Below are 15,248 nucleotides of genomic sequence, written 5' to 3' on the forward strand. Positions count from 1 at the left end.
AAATTAATTCAAGATGGATTAAAGACTTAAATGTTAGACCTAAGACCATAAAATCCCTAGAAGAAAACCTAGGCAATACCATTCAGGACATAGGCATGGGGAAGGACTTCATCACTAGAACACCAAAAGCAATGGCAACAAAGCCAAAATTGACAAATGGGATCTAATTCAACTACAGAGCTTCTGCACAGCAAAAGAAACTATCATCAGAGCGAACAGGCAACCTACAGAATGGGAGAAAATTGTTACAATCTACCCATCTGACAAAGGGCTAGTATCTAGATTCTACAAAGAACTTAAACAAATTTACAAGAAAAAATCAAACAACGCCATCAAAATGTGGGCAAAGGATATGAACAGACACTTCTCAAAAGAAGACATTTATGCAGCCAACAGACATGAAAAAATGCTCATCATCACTGGCCATCAGAGAAATGGAAATCAAAACCACAATGAGATACCATCTCACACCAGTTAGAATGGCGATCATTAAAAAGTTAGGAAACAACAGGTGCTGGAAAGGATGTGGAGAAATAGGAATACTTTTACACTGTTGGTGGGACTGTAAACTAGCTCAACCATTGTGGAAGACACTGTGGCGATTCCTCAAGGGTCTAGAACTAGAAATACCATTTGACCCAGCCATCCCATTACTGGGTATATACCCAAAGGATTATAAATCATGCTGCTATAAAGACGAATGCACATGTATGTTTATGACGGCACTATTCACAACAGCAAAGACTTGGAATCAACCCAAATGTCCATCAATGATAGACTGGATTAAGAAAATGTGGCACATATACACCATGGAATACTATGCAGCCATAAAAAAGGATGATTTCATGTCCTTTGTAGGGATATGGATGAAGCTGGAAACCATCATTCTGAGCAAACTATCGCAAGGACAGAAAACCAAACACCGCATGTTCTCACTCATAGGTGGGAATTGAACAATGAGAACACTTGGACACAGGGTGGGGAACATCACACACCGGGGCCTGTCGTGGGGTGGGGAGAGGGAGGAGGGGGGAGGGATAGCATTAGGCGATGCTATCTAATATAAATGATGAGTTAATGGGTGCAGCACGCCAACATGGCACGTGTATACATATGTAACAAACCTGCACGTTGTGCACACGTACTCTAGAACTTAAAGTATAATAATAATAATAATAAAACAAAAACAAAAACAAAACCCAAGTCCTTTCCCATCTAGGCTTTTAAAGATTCTGTTTCCTCAGTCTGGAGTGCTCATTCCTTAACTCTTAACACTGACTTCAGCTCAGAGATCACCTCCTCAGAGAAGGTTTCCCAAACCCTTGATTTGAAGTAAACCCCCCTTTCCAGCTAGTCTGTTCCGTGATCTTGTTTATTTACTTCATAGTACTCAACTATTTTTTTTTTTCTTGAGATGGAGTTTTGCTTTGTCGCCCAGGCTGGAATGCAGCGGCACGATCTTGGTTCACTGCAACCTCCGCCTCCCAGGTTCAAGCAATTCTCGTGCCTCAGTCTCCCGAGTAGCTTGGATTACAGTTGCATGCCACCATGCCCGGTTAATTTTTGTATTTTCAGTAGAGATGGGGTTTCACCATGTTGGCCAGGCTGGTCTTGAACTCCTGACCTCAGGTGATCTGCCCACCTTGGCTTCCCAAAGTGCTAGGATTATAGGCGTGAGCCGACATGGCCAGCCAAGTTTTTTTTTTTTTAAACTGACTTTGTAAGCCAAGGTTGGTGGCAACATTAATTAGAATTATGATAAATACATGTATTTATCTGTTTTACATATATTGTACGTCTTTCCCCACTTGAATGAAAGTACTATGAAGCCCCAGCCATTTTTGTTTGGGCCCCTGCTGAAACTCCAGTGGTTAGTACAATGTCTGAAGCATGGTAGGTATCAAGCAACATTGACTGAATGATTAAACGAATTATTTTTAGGAGAAATCAACTTCTGTGCTGCCTTCTCCAGTATCCTTAAGCAATTATTTTTTAGGCTCATATAGAATCTTTTGCATTTAACTCAACTTTTATCCACTCAAATATTGTGTTAGGCACCTGACAGGTGCCAGGGTTCTGAGAAGAGGAAAACCCAGGCCCTTTCCTCACATGCCTCAGCACTCTGCCCTACACTTGTGTTCGTGCCTCCCCTTAGGACACTGCAGATATGTTCTTCAAGAAGATGGGCTGATTTTATTCATCGTTGCATCTCAGCCCCTAGGACAGATGGTACTGCTCAGTAAACATTTGTGTGAAAGAGGACAGAAAAGAACTTTGTAGCCTCAGATTTTTACAGAATGTGCAAAGAAGAAGCAGGGTAAATGCAAATCTATGATTTGATTTTGCCCCTTCAGTCTGATAATGCTTGAGAAGACATTGTGCTGCACCTGTTAAACATGTGGAAAAGGACAAAAACACAGGTCCAGTAGTTTGAGCAGGTGATGTGATATTAAAAGAGGACAGAAATAAAGCAAAACTAATTTGCTTTTTTTTTTTCAGAAGCAGTAGCCATGAAAAGAAGTTACCAGACAGTGGAGTTAACTCAAAATGAGAACAGTCCCCTGTCAATTGGAGCTACCCAGCAATACAAAGGGCTGCCTTGTCAGGGAACCTGTCCAAGCAGGAATGCTGACAATGGTCACGACCATGGAAGACCACAGGTTCTTCCTAAGGCCACAATTTTAAGATTATCTTCTTCTGAACAAATCCACATACAGTGCATCCACTCAGCTTTTCTTACTTAAAACAGTTCAAAAAATGAATGCTTAGTAACTACCAAAAAAGAGAACCCTATTAGAGGATCTCAATTCAATCAACGTTGCCACCAACATTGGCTTAGAAGGAGTTACTATACTTTAGCCAGTGGTAGAAAGGACTGATACTATGGGTAGAAATCAGGCAGAGGAGGATAGCCAGGAGCTATGTGCACATCATCTCTCCCTCCTTCTTTAAAATTACCAGGAATAAAGGTTTTCCGGGACAAAATCAAGGTAAAGAAAGAGAAATTATGTGGATCAAGACAGTAATTCCTGAAAGTAGGCCAGGTACTGTGATGTCAACATTTGTCCTGCACATTATATCATTGAGATTACTCCAAATAATTGCATGAGTGGGTCTCTTATGTATGGAGAGGTTAGTACATTACCCGCATGGCTTCTTGAATGTGGTCCTGTCGAATCAGTTCTGCTGAGCAGTCCATATACCATTTCAAACAGCGGATGAGCTCCCTGGGAAAGAGAATAGTTCCAGAAACCCCACTTTAATTCAAAAGTAATGTAGACTGAAATGTTTGTAGCCCTGAATTAGGCAAATAGGAAATAATATTCTGCTGATAAGCTAGAAAGGAGTGGCAGATCCATTACAGCTTTGGAATATTCAGGTCACCTGAGAACAAACAACACTCTTTGTCCACAGGAGTTGCCACATTTTAAACAGCAACTAAAATAACTTTCCCCCCACTATCTCTGACATACATTTCTTTTTGATTACAAGAAAGTTTCCACCCAAGTCTGGGCAACATGGTGAAACCTTATCTCTACAAAATAATACAAAAATTAGCCAGGCATGGTGGTGCACGCTTGTAGTCCCAGCTACTCAGGAGGCTGAATCAGGTGGATCAATTGAGCCCAGGAGGTAAAGGCTGCAGTGAGCCATGACTGTGCCACTGCACTACAGCCTGGGCAACAGAACAAGATCTCATCTGAAAAAAAAATTTTTTTTTCCTAAAGACCTGGACTGAATGTGTATATTTTTGTTTTGTCTTAAATTGCTAGGTTTTCAGAACATCTGACACCAGCTAGTAAATAGTAGACTCTGAATAAAAGTATGCAGTCCCAGGAGTCCCTATTCACAACCCCTGCTCTATCCCATCTATCTTATTTCCTTAGGACTAAGTCATCTGAATGGAATGAGATTACTGGGTCAGAAGGTCTGCATATTTATATGGCAACAGAGCACACAGGTCAGGAGTATAGGCTGTGGATATTCTGGAGCCTATCAATATCTAGTTTTGTATCATTGAATGAGTTATTTAATCCCCTGTGTCTCGTTCTCCTCAATGAAAATATGGGGAAACGGTACATCTCAAAGTTATTGTAAATACTAATAGAATGATGCATATAAAGCACATAGTACAGTCCACTCTCCAAAGTGACATTAAAGTATCAGAGTTCCAGTGACTCCATAGCCTTGCCACCATTGGGTTTTATTTATATTTTCAATAATTATGTTAATTTCATATAAGAAAATGGTGATTTCTGGCTGGGTGTGGTGGTTCATGCCTGTAATCCCAGCACTCTGGGAGGCTAAGGCGGGCAGATCATGAGGTCAGGAGTTTGAGACCAGTCTGGCCAACACAGTGAAACCCGATCTCTACTAAAAATACAAAAAATTAGCTGGGTGTGGTGGTGTGTGCCTGTAATCCCAGCTACTTGGGAAGCTGAGGCAGGAGAATCATGTGAACCCAGGAGGCGGAGGTTGCAGTGAGCCAAGAACAGGCCATTGCACTCCAGCTCAGGTGACAGTACAAGACTCTGTCTCAAAAAAAAAAAAAAGAAAGAAAGAAAGAAAGAAGGAAGGAAGGAAGGAAGGAAGGAAGGAAGGAAGGACGGACGGAAGGACGGAAGGACGGAAGGACGGAAGGACGGAAGGACGGAAAGACGGAAAGACGGAAAGACAGAAAGAAAGAAAGAAAGAAAGAAAGAAAGAAAGAAAGAAAGAAAGAAAGAAAATAGTGATTTCTTATTGCTTTAATGGTCTTATTTATTTTTTTCTTTGAGACAGACACTTGCTCTGTCAACCAGACTGGAGTGCAGTGGCGCGATCTTGGCTCATTGTAACCTCTACCTCCAGGATCCAAGCAATTCTTGTGTCTCAGCCTCCCAAGCAGCTGGGATTACAGGAAGGGGAGGATGCACCACCATGCTTGGCTGATGTGTGTATTTTTAGTAGAGATGGGGTTTCACCATGTTAGCCAGGCTGGTCTCGAACTCCTGGCCTCAAGTGATCCACCTGCCTCAGCCTCCCAAAGTGCTGGGATTACAGGTGTGAGCCACCATGCCTGGCTTGCTTGAATGGTCTTAGATAACCTGTGTTTCTCACATTTGTTTACTAGTTATATAAACTCTTTTATGAACTGTCTTTTTATATTCTTTGACATTTTTTTGTGGGTGCTATTTTAGCTATTCAAATGTTTCTCATGGAAAAAACAAGACATTTTTAGCAGCTTTACCATCATTTCCTAGAAGTAAAAGTATAGCAACTATGTAACAAACTATAGTTTGAAATATCAGCTGAAAGCCCACAGCTAACATCAAACATAACGGTAGAAGACTGAAAGCTTTTCATCTAAGATCAGAAACAAGATAAGAATGTTCGTTTTGACATTTTATTCAACATAGTACTGGAAGTCCTAGCCAGTGAAATCAGGCAAGAAAAGAAATAAAAGACATTCAAATTAAAAAGGAAGAATAAAATGCTCTGTTTTCAGATGATATAATCTTATATGTAGAAAACCCTAAAGAATCCCCCAAAAAACCTGTTAGAACTAATAAATACATTCAGTAAAGTTGCAGGACACAAAATCAACACAAAAAATAAAATGCATTTCTATATGCTAAAAATGAACAATCTGAAAATGAAATTAAGACAACAATTCCATTTACAATAGCATCAAAAAGAATAAAATACTTAGGACATATTTAAGGAGACAAAAGAGTTTTATACATGTTGCTTAAAGTAATAAAAAATAGCAATAAATGGAAATACATCTTACATTCATGAATTAGAAGGTTTAATATTGTTATTAAGATGTGGGCCGGGCGCAGGTGGGCTCAAGCACTGTAATCCCAGCACCTTTGTGAGGCCGAACGGGCGGATCACGAGGTCAGGAGATCGAGACATCCTGAGCTAACACCGTGAAACCCTGTCTCTAACTAAAAAAATACAAAAAAAACTAGCCGGGCGAGGTGGCGGGCGCCTGTAGTCCCAGCTACTCGGGGGCTGGGGCAGGGAGAATGGCGTGAACCCCAGGACGGCGGGCTTGTAGTGAGCTGAGACTCCGGCCACTGCACTCCAGCTGGGTGGACAGAGCAAGACTCGTCTCAAAAAAAAAAAAAAAAAAAAAAAGATGTAAATGCTACCCAAAGTGATCTACAGATTCAATGCAATCCCTAACACAATTCCAATGGTATTTTTTGAAGAAAAAAAAAAGTCCATCCTAATATGGAATTACAAGTGACTTGGAATAGCCAAAAGCATCTTGAAAAAGAGGAACAAAATTACAGTCTCATACTTCCTAATTTCAAAACATCACAAAGCTACAGCAATCAAAACAACGTTGAATTAGAATAAAGACATATTTATAAAACAATGGAAAAAATAGGCCAGAAATAAAGCCTCACATATATGGTCAAGGGGCCAAGGTATCACCCTTTTGACAAGGATGCCAAAACCATTCAGTGGGGAAGACAGCTTCGATAAATGGAACTGGGAAACTGGATATCCACATGCAAAAAGAATGAAGTCAGACACTTATCTTACATAATATACAAAAATTAACTCAAAATGGATCAAAGACCTAAATGTAAGGGCTAGAATTATAAAACGCTTAAAAAAAAGATAGGTGAAAGCTTCATGACATTAGGCAATGATTTCTTGAAAATGACACCAAAAGCACAGGCAACAACAAAAAACAAGGTGGACTACATCAAAATTTTAAAAACTTTTGTGTCTCAAAGGACAAAATCAACAGAGTGAAAACGTAACCAAGTGACTGGGAAAAATATTTATAAATCATATAACTGATAAGGGGTTAATATCCAGAATATATAAAGAACTCCTATAACTCAACAATAAAACAAATAACCTCTTTTTAAAAAATGGGTGAAGGACTTGAATAGACATTTCTCCAAGGAAGATAATTAGGGAAACACAAATAAAAAACATAAAGAAATATCACTTTACGCCCATTAGGGTGGTTACTATCAAAAAAAAAAACCCAGAAAGCAGCCTGGCCCTCAATGGCTCTGGAGGAAAGGTGAGTGAACTATTAAGGAGCAACTTGCTCTTACCAATGGCCTCTGGAACCCTGACAGAAGGAGAACCCTCAACTACCACAGATACTTGAGTTGGCAGGGAGAGCTGCTTAGAGAAGTGGTAGGGGTAGCAAACCAGCTGATGTGGAGCCCAGGGGGGTTGGTGTGGGAGTGTCTACAGTAGTGCATAGCCAGGGATGGCCATCCCCTTAGTCTCGACTTGCTCCCATGGGAGACTTCAGCCCTAGGGGAACTGTTGGTCTTGAACTCTGTAGGGCGGTCTTGCCCATCAGATGGGTCTGTGGTCCTGCCCATTAGATGGGGCTGGTCTATCCTGAGCACTCCTTGATCGGCTAGCCTCTCCTGGGGCCCAAGTCTGGCCATACCTGCTTGCAGGGCAGCCTCAGGTGACCTGGGGGCCCCACATCATAGTTTCTACACAGACCGTGCTTGACAGTGGGGAGAGCTCCACTGTGGCGACCCTATGCCATGCACCAGCCCGCATGCCCCCTCCCCATGCTGCAGCTTCCCCAGGACCCATGGCAACTCTCCACAATGCTTTACTGGCTTGTGTCTGCACTGGCAGGTTTTGCTTTCCTTTTTCCATTAAAAAGTGGGCTAGCATGTAGGAGTGCAGCCTGCCCCCTGCTCCCACCACCACTGCAGATAGAGCCTTGGTGGGCACAGAGCCAGCCAGCCCTGCCCCTGCCAGTGCCCCACCCTTGCCCTAACACTGTGCAGAGAATAGCAGACCCTCCCCTATCCTGAGTGACCACTTCTGCTTGCAGGACACAGAGAAAGCACCCAGACCTTCAGTGTCCCAACCCTGAGCCATCACCACCTCTACTGTGACTGTGCAAAAGTTGCCAGCAGGGGCCCCAGCTCTGCCCAGTTGTGCTGCCTCTGCTACCTTGGTCAATGCGTGCAGGGAGGCAGGGACCCCAGCACCAGCACCTGCTAGCACTCTGCCACAGGTGACTCTGCCACAGCTGCTGTACCCACTGCTGCTGGCACATGTGAAAGGGGATAGATCCAGCTGTCACTGCACTATGAAATACTTTGGCTTACACCACCCAGCCAAAGTGAAATGGTCAGCAGTCTGGGAGCATCTCAGCCTACCCAGTACAGTGGATTTCTAAGCTTGAGGAGCCAGAGAACAAAGCTGGGGCCTAATACAAGTCCCCAAGTTGTATTAGAGTGCACAGTCCAGGAGTTAGGAGTTGAGCACTGTCCCCTAAAATGTTCCAGAAATGAATCCAGCTGGCTGAATCCACCTTACACCACAATCAAACACTCAAGGTCATCAAATAGGATAAAAGGAAAAAAAACCAAAACTCATCCAAAGGACAGCAACCTCAAAGACTGAAGAGTGACAAGCCCACAAAGATGAGAAAGAACCAGCACAAAGACCCTGGCAACTCAAAAAGCCTTTTTTCCTCCAAATGATTGCATCACCTCTCCAGCAAGGGTTCTGAACTGGGCTGAAAGGGCTGAAATGACAGAAATAGAATTCAGAATATGAATAGGAATGATGATCATGGAGCTACAGGAGTATGCTGAAAGTTAATCCAAGGAAGCTGAAAATCATGATAAAACAATGCAGGAGCTGACAAACAAAATAGCTAGTATAGAAAAGCATGTAACTGACCTGACAGAGCTGAAAAACAGTCTACAGGAATTTCAGAATGCAATTACAAGTATTAACAGCAGAACAGACCAAGTTCGGGAAAGAATCTCAGAGCTTGAAGACTGGCCTTCTAAAATATGACAGTCAGACAAGAACCGAGAAAAAGGAATGAAAATGAATGAACAAAACCTCTGAGGAATATGGGATTATGTAAAGATACCAAATCTACAACTCACTAGTGTCCTTGAAATTAGACGGGGAAAATGGAACCAACTTAGAAAACATATTTCAGGATATCATCCATGAAGACTTCCCCAACCTAGCTAGAAAGGCTAACATTCAAATTCAGGAAATGCAGAGAACCCTAGTAAAATACTTCACAAGAAGATCATCTCTAAGATACATATTCATCAGATTCTCCAAGGTCAAAATGAAAGAAAAAAATGTTAAAGGCATTTAGAGAGAAGGATCAGGTCACCTACAAAGGGAAGCCCATGAGACTAAAAGTGCACCTCTCAGCAGAAATCCTACACATAAGAAGAGACTGGGGGCCAATATTCAACACTCTTAAAGAAAAGAAATTCCAACAAATAATTTCATCTCCAACCAAACTAAGCTTCATAAGTGAAGGAGAAATAAGATCCTTTTCAGACAACCAAATGTTGAGGGAATTTGTTACCACCAGACCTGCCTTATAAGAGCTCCTGAAGGAAGCACTAAATATGGAAAGAAAAGACCATTACCAGCCACAACAAAAACACACAAGTACACAGACCAGTGACAATATAAAGCAACTACATAAACAAGTATGTAAAATAACCAGCTAACATCATAACCGGATCAAATCCACACATATCAATACTAACTTTGAATATAAATGGACAAAATTTTCCAATTAAAAAGCATAGAGTGGCAAGCTGGATAAAGAACCATAACCCATTCGTATGCTGTCTTCAGAGAGATCCATCTCACATGCAGTGACACAAATAGGCTCAAAATAAAGGGATGGAGAAAAATCTACCAAGCAAATGGAAAACAGAAAAACAGTAGGGGTTGCAATGCTGATTTCAGACAAAACAGATTTCAAACCAACAAAGATTACAAAAGACAAAGAAGGGAATTACATAATGTTGAAGAGTTCAACAAGAAGACTTAACTCTCCTGAAGCATATATGCACCCAACACAGGAGCACCCAGGTCCGTAAAGCAAGTTCTTAGAGGACTTCACAGAGACTTAGACTCCTACACAATAATAGAGGGAAACTTCAACACCAATATTAGACATATCATCAAGACAGAAAATTAACAAAGATATTCAGGACCTACATCAGCACTAGATCAAATGGACCTGACAGACATCCTACAGAACTCTCCACTCAAAAGCAACAGAACATACATCTGTCTCATTGCCATATGGCACATAGTCTAAAATTGACCACATAATTGGGACACAAAACACTCCTCGGCAAAATCACTGAAATCACACTCTCTCAGACCACAGCACAATCAAATTAGAAATCAAGACTAAGAAATTCACTCAAAACCATAAAATTACATGGAAATGGAATAACTTGCTCCTGAATAACTTCTGGGTAAATAATGAAATTAAGGCAGAAATCAACAAGTTCTTTGAAACTAATTAAAATAAAGACGCAATATACCAGAATCTCTGGGACACAGGTAAGGCAGTGTTAAGAGGGAAATTTATAGCACTAAATGCCCAAATCAAAAAGTTAGAAAGACCTCAATTTAACAGCCTAACATCAGAACTAAAAGAACTGGAGAACCAAGAGCAAACCAATCCCCAAACTAGCAGAAGACATAAAATAACCAAAATCAGAACTGAACTAAAGGAGATTGAAACATAAAAAACCATTCAAAAGATCAATGAATCCAGGATGATTTTTTGAAAAAAAATAAAATAGACTACTAGCTAGACGTATAAAGAAGAAAAAAGAGAACATTCTAATAAATACAGTCAGAAATGAAAAAGGGGATATTCCCTTTGACCCCCACAGAAATACAAATAACCATAAGAGAATATTATGAACACCTTTATGCACATAAACTAAAAAATCTAGAAGAAATAAATAAATTCATGGACACAAACACTCTCTCCCAAGAGTGAACCAAGAAGAAATGGAATCCCCGAGCAGACCAATAATAAACTCTGAACTTGAGTCAGTAACAGCCTACCACCACCACCACCACCACCACCACCACCGGCCCAGGACCAGACAGATTCACAGCCGAATTGTACCAAATGCACAAAAACATGAGGCCAGCAGCTAGGCGTGGTGGCTTACACCTGTAATCCCAGCACTTTGGAAGGTCGAGGCAGGCAGATCACGAGGTCAGGAGATCGAGACCATCCTGGCCAACATGGTGAAACCCTCTCTCTACTAAAATACAAAAAAAAAAAAAAATTAGCCAGGCATGGTGGTGCACACCTGTAGTCCCAGCTACTCAGGAGTCTGAGGCAGGGGAATCACTTGAACCCAGGAGGTGGAGGTTGCAGTGAGCCAAGATGGTACCACTGCACTCCAGCCTGGCGAAGCACAAGACTCTGCCTCAAGAAAAAAAAAAAAAAATGAGGCCAGCATCATTCTCATACCAAAACCTGGCAGACACACAACAACAGCAAAAAGCTACAGCCCAATATCCTTGATGAATATTGATGCAAAAATCCTGAACAAAATACTGGTAAACCAAATCCAGCAGCACATCAAAAAGCTTTTCCACTACAATCAAGTAGGGTCAAGTAGGGTTTATTGGCCGGGCACAGTATACACCCCAAAGAAGTGAAAGCAGGGTCTTGAAGAGATATTTGTACACCAGTGTTTATAGCAGTGTTTTCAATAGTCAAATGGTGGAAGTAACTCAAGTGTCCACAGATAGGTGAATAGATGAATTTAAAAATGTGGTAAATGGCCAGGTGCTGTGGCTCATCACACCTATAATTCCCAGCACTTTGGGAGGCCAAGGCAAGTGGATCACAAGGTCAGGAGATCGAGACCATCCTGGCTAACACAGTGAAACCCCATCACTTCTAAAAATACAAAAAATTAGCTGGGCGTGGTGGCGGGTGCCTGCAGTCCCAGCTACTTGGGAGACTGAGGCAGGAGAATGGCATCAACCCGGGAGGTGGAGCTTGCAGTGAGCTAACATTGCGCCACTGCACTCCAGCCTGGGCGACAGAGCAACACTCCATCTCAAAAAAAAAAAAAAAAAAAAGTGGTAAATATATACAATGGAACATTATTCAGTCTTAGAAAGCAATGAATTCTGACCCATGCTAAAACATGGATGAGCCTTGAAGACATTATGCTGGGTAAAATAAGCTACTCACAAAAGGACAAATACTGTGATTACACTTACATGAGGTACCTAGAGTAGTCAAACTCATAGAGACAGAAAGTAGAATAGAATGGTGGGTGCCAGGGGATAGGGGAGGGGAGAATGGGGAGTTATTTTTAATGATTACAATATTTCAGTTTTGTAAATGAAAAGAGTTTTGGAGATGGATAGAGTTCTGGTGATGGTTGTACAATGATGTGAATGTACTTAATGTCACTGAACACTACACTCAGAAAATGGTTAAGATGGTCAATTTTATGTTATGTGTATTTTATCAAAATTACAAATACAAAGGTTTTTTAAAAAGTCAGCTGAACTTTTTTTTTTTTTTTTTGAGACGGAGTCTCACTCTGTCGGCCCGGCGGCTTGGCATGCAGTGGCGGATCTCAGCTCAGCTGCAACTCCGCCTCCGGGTCACGCCATTCTCCTGCTCAGCGCTCCCGGGTAGCTGCGGACTACAGGCGCCGCGCACCGCGGCTAGTTTTTTGTATTTTTTAGTAGAGAGCGGGGTTTTCACGTGTTAGCCAGGATGGTCTCGATCTCCTGAACGCTGCGTGATGCCGGCCGTCTCGGCTCCAAAGTGCTGGGATTACAGGCTTGAATGGTGGTTGCAGTTAAACTTTTTTAAAGCCTATATTTCTACTCAAACACAAGTCCTAATGATGATACCAAATGGAACTTACTTGTATGCCAGAGCTCCAGCAAAGTGCTTCTGGATATACGTGTCCATCACAGGTCGAAAGTGAAAATACTTGATGTCTCGGAGCAGGTTGATGATGAACACCTGGGAGATATGGAGAGTAAGCCACCAGGGTTCACTGGAGGCCTCAGATCTATCCCTAGCAGGAAACACAGTCTTCCTTCTCCAAGGAATGGCAAATTGTCAGTGCTTTCCTCTAGCATTCCCCATGGGTAGTGAATGTAAGATTTCCATTCTGTGTCTGTATTTCTGTCTTGTCTTTTCTCTAACACCCCAGCCTCCTAATTCAGACCCAGGCTCATCAGTCTCTTCCTGTATTTACTCTGAGCCTCTCCCTTCACAGTAACACTGGGTAGGGAAAGGCAAAACAATATGTGTGCAGATGGCATAAACAATAAGGTATCCCCCAAAACTTGGAGAAGACAGGAGAAAAAGCTTGTCCTCTGAGCCAAATCAGCCTATGAAAGGCTGTGCCCTTCAGAAATGGGGCTGGTGGACAGTGAAGTTAGGACGAAGAAGAGCCAGAGGGGCAAACTATGCAAGTACTCATTCCAACTCTCACCTCTGCTCCCCATCTCTCAGAGTATCTGGCTCTCCTTGAATGTATGGCTCTCCGTGGGACTGGATATATTATGCAAAATGCACTAAAAATTCAAATCCCTGTCCATTTTCATTAACCAACCTTCTGAGACTCTAGTTCTGAAACAACTGCATAGATTCTGGACCTGCACAGGTCTCTAGAGACCAGCATTGGTAAGTCTCTGCTTTTCATGATGGTTATATCCTACTCTGTAAGCGAAAAAATGGGCCATCTGATTTCTTGTATTACTCTCTGGGTTTCTGACCTCATGGAGGTCACTATTTCAGGGGCCAGGCATACTGCAATAGTGATGAGATGGAAGATCCAGAAACTATAAAGCCAAGGTCTGGACTTGATCATGTTGGATTCTTCAAATTTGATCTGCCTGGTTGGTTGCTTGGTCTTCCTTGGGCGACACTCCTTAGTCCCTTTTCTATTGGAAACAGCTATATCTTATGCTGATTCACTCTAATAAATTGCTTCCCTTAAATTTTCTGAAATACATGACAGGAATAATTAATAAAAGTAAAGAGTCGGGAAGGTGACTTACCAGAGACTGAAAAACCAACAGGCCATACTTCTCTGTATTATCATCCAAAATCACAAAGAGTGTATCTAAGATGTCCTGCAGAAACTGAAACAACATAAAAAGCAGAGGGTTCATGTCTTAGGACCTTACATGCACAAACTTCCATAAACCAATGAATTTAACTTCCAATAAAAAAGTGAAAGATCTCTTAGGATCTCAAAATACCACTTAAAAATCATCTAGTACCCTGACCCTCCACCCAGCTAAGTGATAACTAGGTGGAACTGGGGTGTTGGCTTATAGCCCAAAGGGCCCCAAGAAAGACTTAGAGAGGCTCTTCCTGTTCGGTGGGTGATACATGTCTAAGGAAAGGGCAATGACCTAAAAACCACAGAACATCTATGCAGAATAGCAATTTTGAAATAAAAACAATCTAAGTGATACTGATGCCAAATTTATTTTGAGAAAAAGAGCTCACTTCACTGGTATCCCCAAAAGTTCAGTAGTCTCTTGCTCTCTACTGTGGCCTAACTATATAGAGTATATTTGGATAAGGGTATGGCAAACTAGGCTTTACCTACAGACACTATTTTTTGGTCTAAGAATTAGTATTACAGGAGAAGGGAGAATGCAGTCAATGAGGGCTGTCAGTGGGGGTAAAAAATGTGGCAGTATTTTTGTTGTTGTTTGACCATGTGACTATTTTTGAGATGCAAAACAAAGGAAGAGAACAATAAATATTGATGGACACTTGCAGCCTTTAAAACTCAAGTATATCCTTCTTCCAGTTTAAAAGATACAATGTTTACAATTCATTTCTGAAAAATATGAGGCAGAAGGTGTAGATAGGGGTAATAATGATGGGTCAAGACTGGTCATGGGTTAACGGTCTTTGGGGCTGGGTTGGTTCTTCATACTATTCTATATACTTCTGCATATGCTTGAAATCTTCCAATAAGAAGTAAACATATTTCAAAATGCTGGCACATTCTCTTTACATTCTCTTCTGTGGGGAAAAGAGAGATCAGACTATTACTGTGTCTATATAGAAAGAAGTAGACATAAGAGACTCCATTTTGTTCTCTATTTGAGATGCTGTTAATCTGTGACCCTACCCCAACCCTGTCCTTGCAAGAGACATGTGCTGTGGTGACTCAAGGTTTAATGGATTTTGGGCTGTGCAGGGTGCGCTTTGTTAAACAAGTGCCTGAAGGCAGTATGCTTGTGAAAAGTCATCACCATTCTCTTAATCTCAAGTACCCAGGGACACATACACTGCCAAAGGTCGCAGGGACCTCTGCCTAGGAAAGCTAGGTATTGTCCAAGATTTCTCCAGATGTGATAGTCTGAAATACGGCCGCGTGGGAAGGGAAAGACCTGATTGTCCCCCAGCCTGACACCCGTGAAGGGTCTGTGCTGAG

The 15,248-nt window shown here is 41.7% G+C and overlaps 1 protein-coding gene across 1 annotated transcript in view; it reads right to left on the reverse strand.

The window, feature by feature from the left end:
- The window catches only part of DOCK3 (dedicator of cytokinesis 3), a 404,390-nt gene that overhangs the window by 127,032 nt on the left and 262,110 nt on the right, over nucleotides 1-15,248 (reverse strand). Inside the window, exons 16-18 of the mRNA XM_017890007.1 lie at nucleotides 13,849-13,932; nucleotides 12,702-12,802; nucleotides 3,146-3,227 (exon numbers count right to left, since the gene is read on the reverse strand). Coding sequence (XP_017745496.1) covers nucleotides 3,146-3,227; nucleotides 12,702-12,802; nucleotides 13,849-13,932 — 267 coding nt within the window. The remainder of the gene's footprint in view (nucleotides 1-3,145; nucleotides 3,228-12,701; nucleotides 12,803-13,848; nucleotides 13,933-15,248) is intronic.

This window comes from Rhinopithecus bieti, unplaced genomic scaffold, assembly GCF_001698545.2.
Source record: "Rhinopithecus bieti isolate Rb0 unplaced genomic scaffold, ASM169854v2 scaffold_43, whole genome shotgun sequence".
NCBI classification, from domain to species: domain Eukaryota; kingdom Metazoa; phylum Chordata; class Mammalia; order Primates; family Cercopithecidae; genus Rhinopithecus; species Rhinopithecus bieti.